This window comes from Protobothrops mucrosquamatus, unplaced genomic scaffold (genome assembly GCF_001527695.2).
Source record: "Protobothrops mucrosquamatus isolate PMUCROS unplaced genomic scaffold, P.Mucros_1.0 scaffold_84, whole genome shotgun sequence".
Classification (NCBI taxonomy): Eukaryota; Metazoa; Chordata; class Lepidosauria; order Squamata; family Viperidae; genus Protobothrops; species Protobothrops mucrosquamatus.
In genome coordinates, this window is record NW_015386160.1 from 236,786 (window position 1) to 244,758 (window position 7,973).

Genomic DNA, 7,973 nt, shown 5'->3' on the forward strand with positions numbered 1-7,973 from the left:
CTCCTCAGGGTGCCGTCAGCCAGACAGTGTCGGCTGGCGACCCCCAGGGGGAGAGCCTTCTCTGTCGGAGCACCCACCCTCTGGAACGAGCTGCCCCCAGAGATCCGGGTGATCCCGGATCTCCCCTCCTTCCGCCGCGCCCTTAAGACCTGGTTATTTCAGCAGGCAGGACTGGCCTAGGGGTATTTTAAAGGGGTTTCAAATTAAATTTTTAGTAGAAGCGGCCAAATTTAAATAGTTATTTTTAATCTTTTTAAATTTTGTATTGTATTGTACCATTGTTTTAAACTGGCTGTAAGCCGCCCTGAGTCCTCCGGGAGAAGGGCGGGGTATAAATTTAATAAAATCAAATCAAAATCAAATCAAATCAACCAAAAGCATCTTGTATTCAAAATTCTTAAGATATTCTTATTTTCCTTTTCATACCGAGATATAATATTCTAATTATAAATCCTAACTATCTAGTTAAAATAATACTGCTATTTCTAACAATCTATTCTTAACCATATTCAAACCTCTAATTAATAATATGGCATCCCCTCTAATAGGTCAAAGCTTCTGTTTCCTTCAATCTTACTCTAGCATTCTTTCTTTGCCAACTAACTTTTCAAGTCAGTGCATTTGGATCATCAAATAATTCTTCCTCTATTTTTGTATATATTATTTGGAACAAGAGAAACAATTTGATTAAAGTATTTTTAGAAGAGCTAGCCCACTGATATTCATTAAACCACCTTCTCCAGTTGCCTACAGTTCTGTTAACGATTTTATCTTCCATTCCATCTGCTCTTTTTCCTTATTATCCAGTATGTTCTGAAACTTTGGTTCATAAAATGTCTTTTCTGTTTCCAGTATTATCGTTGTGTCCCCTGAGTTTTCATTTATCTGAGTCTGGTCATGCTGAGTATGGAACACCCATTTTATTTTATTTTTATTTTTGTATAAGTAGTCATTATAGATTTATACAACCAAATGTCTGTTCTTGAGTCTCCCCTAAGCAGATATAGGTAAAACTTTTCTGTCCAGTAAGAAATATATCCTTTCTGCCCAGGGAGAAAAAAGAACCACTGAAGGTTGTTCAACAACAAGATTTATAATCCAAAGTGTTCCATATGTTTCTTTTACAAGAAAATAATTCCACAATACAGTTCTGAAAGTCAGTATTTATGTTCAAAATTCAGACTTGCCAAATTTAGAATATTTAACATCTCTGCCACCCAGATAAGCAGCCCCCAAGCCTGTTCCTTTTTTCTCAGCTGAAATTCTCAGTAGTAAAAGCTTTCAAGGCCAGCCAAAGTCTTATGTAATTCTGGGATTCAAGCCAGTTTTTTTTAGGCATAAATAAGTTGTAGTGCCATAATTCACCACTAGATGTCATCAATGCCACTTTTCAGTTTTTAGATCCAGAACTTATATTGTAAACTTTTCAAGTCATTTTCTTTAAAAAAAAAAAAAGTCTTGAAAACACTTTTAGTCCCCAAATTTTCATGCTGTATGTATATATTAATTCCAAATAGGTCTTATGGGTTTCGCCATTTCCCCCAAGTAATTAATTTCTTTTCTGAAGGAATGGGGCAAAAATTCCCTTTCCCTCTTTCATTGGGGGGGAGAGTGCTTTGGGCAGATTTTCAGGAAGAGGTCTTAAAATCATAAAGAAAGGATCAGGTCTCACCCAGTTTCATCCACGTTGTTGTAAAGTTGCTTGGTAGTGCTTGTTGACTTCTGTTGTCAGTCACTTAGGACTGGCTACATGAATGCAGCCAGTCTTTCCTCCGCAGGTTTGGAGGGCTTCCTCAGATCAAATGGGAGATCTGCCCCCCCCATGATCAATGAGAGTCTCCTCCTTGCTTTCTGCCTCTATGGGGTGACTTTCAACTCTTTCGAGGATCCCTCAGCAGGGCGAAACAAAACCCAAAATACGGAGCCCCATCTTCCTATGCCTGCATCGCCGTGACGTCAAACCAGAAGTCATTATTTTCTAATGAAGAGAAATGATTAATCAACACTTCAATGTCTGCCAGAATTTCCACTTCACTGAAAAGGGCTTTTCTTATAATTGCGATATGCAGTAGGTCTGGGGGTATGGTGTTCTCCTTGGTAATTGTTTAATTGGGTTATTATTTTCTGTTTGATTATCTGTGTCTAACAGACAGTAGGGCAGGGGTGAAGAATGATGGCCCTTTTATGACCTGTGGACTTCAACTCCCAGAATTCCTGAGCCAGCCAGTTGAAGTCCAGAAGTCATAAAGGGTCTATCGTTCCCCACCTCTTCAGTAGAGGATGAAAGTGGTGAAAGGTGACAGCCCATTCAGGTTAACATTCCTTTCAGGATACCAGAGATCCCATTCATAATAAACAAAAGATCCCAAAGGTGCTTTTTCAAAAGGTTACTGGACATCAAACAAAAGATTCTTTCCTCTGTGTAACTGCAATGGGAATTAAGCTGGAAACCAGTTTATATAGTAAATAAGTGGAAAGAAATGACCAGCTCAGCAGGGTGCCTAACTGCTGAGTGCCCCCTTTTGATTAATTGCAGATACAATAGGTACCATTTTGATGGGTAGGTAAGCTGGTGCTCCGTGCTGGCACTCAGATTTCTGCCCTCTGAACCTTCTCGGTTTTGGTGCCCATTTGCAAGAAAGCTATGGGGAGAGAAGGGCCTTGGAAGCTACTGCAGGAAGAGCCACTTGTCTTTTTTCCTGATGCGATGTCAACTTGTCCTCTTGTGATGCATTATGGGAAGCACATAAGCATGTATCTGTCAGAGCTGGTAAACAGGCAGCCAAACTTCTACTTTGCAATTTCTTTGTAGTCTTCTGGCTAATGTAACAACACTATATGAGTATCATCATCATCATCATCATAAATCATCATCATCTCAGAATTGTTTCAGACAAATAATCAAGTTTGTGTACTTAATTAACATTTCATCTCATCATACTGGAAGGCATGTCTGGACCAGACATTTTAGGGGCATGTTTAATCTAGTTTTTCTCTTGGTCTTCAACCATTTCTTGAAAGTGAAGTACTTATATACTCCTCTGTCTTGAACCATTACCAGCTAACACATTCAACCGCAAATATAACACATTCCCTAATTATTATATTACCACCCAGAGAATCTTGAATCTCGCTTGAATTTAGGAAGAACTTCTAACAAAATCCTCATCCACATCAAGGCAGAATGATGAAGACTTATAATGTTCCAACTTGCTAGATAAAAACTGATAAAAACAACAAAGCCAAAATGCAAAAAAAATGGCTACAGGAACAAACAATGGCTTTTCTCTTCCATGTGAAAAGGTTTGTAGCAGCTCCCAAATCTAAGCTATTCCTCTACCACATCAACTAAACAACTTCCCATGCTATTCAGTACCAACACTCAGTGACTAGAAACTCTGAAACACTGGGTCAGACATTACCAAATAATCATTGCTATCTCTGCCAAGGTGGAGATCCTGAAGGCAAGAAAAGGTGTCTGATGGACATTCTGTCACTACTCACATCTAGCCACACAGGTTGGTACCAAATCATCCAGAGTCTGCTCTGTGCTGCTCTGTCTTTAATAGTTCAGTGGTTATGCCCACAACCCAACACCAAGTGCTTCCAATATTTTCATAGATTTAAAGTTCAAAAGAAGACCAAGACTATCATTTAAGATGTGGACATTAAATGAGAAGAAAGAATGCCCTATTCATAAGGAGACACCAATAAAAACACACATCCTCATTAACAACAGATGTTCAACTCATCTAAAAACTAGATTATTAAAATTTCCCAGTGACAGTTTATCTGCACTGATTTCAGACAACTTATATAAGTTCGCCATGTGCTTTTAATGCAATTGTTTCAAAGAAGATGACTTCTGAAGATGACTTCCTCAATCTCACTATAGGTAGTTCTTGCTTAACAACAGTAATTGAGCCAATTGTCTCTAAGTGATATGATCATCAAGTATGATGTCCTGTGATTACATTGCTTAGTGATGGCAATCTTAGCAGTACTCATTACTGTTATTAAGTGAGAATTGTGAGTCATTAAGGAAAGAACTCAAATGACAGCAACTTGCAACTTCCTGCACCCTTCCCTCAAACAAAGTCAATGGAGAAGCTGGCAGGAACTCAAAAGTCATGGGTGGCTTGTAAACAGGCAGGTGAGTGGGTGAATGCTATGGAGTAAGGTGGGGTGGGGATACTGTTCCAGTTGGGGAAAAAGTGAAGTGAAGCATGAGTGCATGCAGGCTGAGGACAGGTTGCTATGGCACAACACAAGTGCATGTGAGATGGGGAAGGAGTGCTGCTTTGAGCCACAAGTGCAACTGGGCAAGTAATAGGATGCTGCATCCCAAGTGCACACTATGAAGAACAAGGTCTGTGAATCTTGTACTCCATAGTGAAGCTGCTTGGGGAGAAATGCTGTGAGACTAACTTGCAACCTTCTCTACCATCTGCCCTATTGACTTTGCTTATGGAAAGCCAACAGGGAAGCTTGCTAATGGTTATCATGGGACTGCAGGATGTTGCAACCATTGTAAAGGAGAACTACGTGCCTAGCAACCAGATTGCAATCATGTCATTGTGGGCTTGCTGGAATGCCCACTACCGGGCCATTGCCTGTTCAAAACTAGGCTGCAGGAGAGATAGGCAAGTGCAAGCACTTGAAGCTCCACTCCCACAAGTGGAGGATGCTTGTGCTTATGTGAATGGAACTTCACATGTGAGCACAAGCACCGTCTGCTCAAGAGCCCTTTGCTTGTACAAGTGGAGCTTTGTGCGCAAGCACAAGCATTCTCCACTCATGTGCTAACTCCATTTGTGTGAGTGGAGGGTCCTAACGTGTGCCACTTGCACAAATAGAGCTGTGCCTGCACATGTGCACCTGCCACTCACATGCCCCTTCCTGTGCCAGGCCGGGCCATCAAGCTGGAAAGGTTGGGGACTGTTGACTTTGAGAACCTGTCATAAGTACCACTTGTTCAACACCATTCCAAATTTGAACAGTTGCTGTACATATGATTGCTAACAGAGGACTACTTGTAGTTATACATTATAATTCAGAACCCACATGGACAGACAAAGATTGTTTTGAATATCTAAAAAGAAGAATACCACCAAGGCATATTATGTTATAATGAAAGTAAGCAATAAAATTTAGCTATACAAAAATATTCTCTAAAATCGGGAACCCTCATTCTTTTTTTCTTATTAGATGTTCCTTGGTGTTCAACTCAGATCTCAGAATAATGATGTAGCATTTGGGGAGAAAGATGCAGACTAGTAAGCCCAGGCTGGAGGCCAGGATGGAGAAGATCTGGACGGCCACCATGTATTTCCCTTTGGTGCTCAGGTAGGTGGGGACAAAGGAGATCCAAACACAGCAGAAGACCAGCATGCTGAAGGTGATCCACTTGGCTTCATTGAAAGTCCCTGGAAGCTTTCGGGCCAAGAAAGCCACCAAGAAGCAGATAGCAGCCAAAAAGCCCATGTAGCCAAGGACAGAATAGAACATGATGACTGAGCCTTCATTGCATTGCAGCAAGATGTGTCTTGGTTGGGAATGAAAGTCAGAATCTGGGAAGGGGGGAGAGAATCCTAGCCATACCATGCAGATTCCCACTTGACACCCAGAACAGGACAAGACAATGGAGTTGGCCAGAGTTTTCCCCAGCCATTTTCTCATCCTGCTTCCTGGTTTTGTGGCCAAAAATGCAACTACCACCATGATAGTCTTTGCGAGCAAGGAAGACACGGCAACTGAGAAAACAAAACTGAAGGTGACTTGCCGAAGAAGACAAGTCACTTTCTTAGGATGACCAATAAACAGAAGGGAGGTCAAGAAAGAAAGCAAGAGGAAGATCAGAAGAGTGTAGGTGAGGTCCCGATTGTTAGCTTTGACTATGGGAGTTTTTTGGTATTTAATGAAGATTCCCAGAATGAAGGCAGTGGTTAGGGACAAAGCAATGGCAAAGAAAGCCAAAATGAATCCCAACAATTCTTCATAGGATAAGAAGCTTATACTTTTGGAGACACACTGATCTCGCTTCTTATTGGAATACTGGTCATCTGGACACTTTTCACAATGGGCTGCATCTGAAAAAAAAATATCACCTGTCTAGTTCTGCAGCAGTAGAATCATGAAAATTTTGTAGGTCCCAACATTAATTAGAAATAATCATCGCTTGTTTTAAAGACTGAGGGACCAATAAGATTATCAACTCTTGCAAAATGTGTCTTCTTTCCTGAAACCAGGTAAGAAGGCAACAACTTGAGAAATTTCATCTCCTTTTCATTATGTATTTTAAAAGCCACATCATTACACAAAATTGGGCCACATCATTACACAAAATTGGATGATTGGTACCCAATCCTTGAAAAGTCTGTGGATTCTGTCGAGAAATTTAATTTTTATTGCTTTGTAGAATTATGAAACTACTATGTTCCTAATTAGATCTACAGCTGGTAGGAAAGTAAACAACTTTAATAATTATTGCCCAGAAAAACAAGAGTGAATATTGATTGCATCCTCAATTTCACTTTTTTCTCAGAGCTACCTGCCTTCTTGCATTGAAAATGTTCCTTCCATACACAGAGAACAGTCATAGCAGCAAATTGGTGCTCCCTTTCTCATGAGCTTGGCATATCCTGGATAACAACTTTCTGAACATCTAGAAGAAGGCACCATCTAAACATAAAAATAAAGATCAGTTAGGGCAACCTATGAATTGGGGTTGAGTGGGTTTTATTTCAAGGAATAGGTTTCTGGTAGCCAGGTAGTACAGTGAGCCAGCTCAGCCAAGGAGTAGTGGCACAGCAGTTACTGATGGGGACCATCATTCCTTTCCATTCTAGGCATTGGAGATATCATTTATGAGGAATAAAATTCAACTCCAAAATTGTTGGAAAGCAAAACAAAGTTTTATTAAAAGTGTTTGCAAAGGCTGGTGTACCTGTATGCCCAAGAGGCCACACTTGAATCATTTCAGCATAAACTATTATACCCTGTCCCGTAGAATTACACCACATCCTTCCTTTCCAGACCTAGTTGATAGGTCTGGTTAGTCATATGCTTTTCGACCACCTAGTAATCAGACCGTCCAATTATATGATCAAAAACCCCTTTGCTCATGTCTTATCTCCCCTTCCTTGTCTGTGGCATGACTCATGACATCCTGCTAACTCAGGATATAGCTTATCTATAAAAATGAGCCTGTTTGCCTAAACTAGATAATTTCAGCAATTACAAATTATTTATGTTTCCTGTAAGAGTGCATGTTTTTCATCCAGAAGCTATGTATGTAACAGAGTTCATGTTTCAGTTAAACATGGTTGTTCTTTGGTTAATATAATACTTTAAAATACTAACTTTAGGTAGTTTGAATAAAGAATAAACCTTATATAAATTGGGTAATATGTCATTCATAAACTATATGCTATTCTACAGTTGTGTGCATTATTCTAAAAGTATGCTTTGAGTCAGTGTATATAGTCCCTTTCTGTTCCTCCAGCTTACTACATCTTCTTTTCTAAAAGTACCTTAGCTAAGTGCCTCTACATGCCTATTCCTTAAGCAGAAATGGAAAATTACAACATGTACATTTATTGCATATCTCACACCATTTAACATGGACCTTTATGGAAAAGGACATTGTGTGCCAGTAGCAAATAAAGATGATTCTCTTTCTGGTTCAATTTATGTTTCAATCCAGAAACATTCCCTTTGTCTTATTCTCCATTCATAGTTCCATTGCAAAAGGTGTTTCTCCTTAAGGCATATAAGGCTCAACCCTTCCAAGACCGAGTGGCTGTGGCTGCCGGCGCCGCGGCATAGTCAGCTGACTCCATCGCTGACTATAGGGGGCGAAATTCTGGCCCCCTCGGAGAGGGTGCGCAATCTGGGGGTCCTCCTGGATTCGCGGCTGACGCTGGAAGATCAGTTGTCGGCCGTGACCAGGGGGGCGTTTTATCAGGTACGCC

The 7,973-nt window shown here is 40.4% G+C and overlaps 1 protein-coding gene across 1 annotated transcript in view; it reads right to left on the reverse strand.

Annotated features, from left to right (window-relative positions):
- Positions 1 to 4,802: 4,802 nt before the first annotated feature.
- The window catches only part of LOC114922435 (vomeronasal type-2 receptor 26-like), a 14,896-nt gene continuing 11,725 nt past the window's right edge, over positions 4,803 to 7,973 (reverse strand). Inside the window, exons 5-7 of the mRNA XM_029283783.1 lie at positions 6,555 to 6,681; positions 5,219 to 6,089; positions 4,803 to 4,914 (exon numbers count right to left, since the gene is read on the reverse strand). Coding sequence (XP_029139616.1) covers positions 4,803 to 4,914; positions 5,219 to 6,089; positions 6,555 to 6,681 — 1,110 coding nt within the window. The remainder of the gene's footprint in view (positions 4,915 to 5,218; positions 6,090 to 6,554; positions 6,682 to 7,973) is intronic.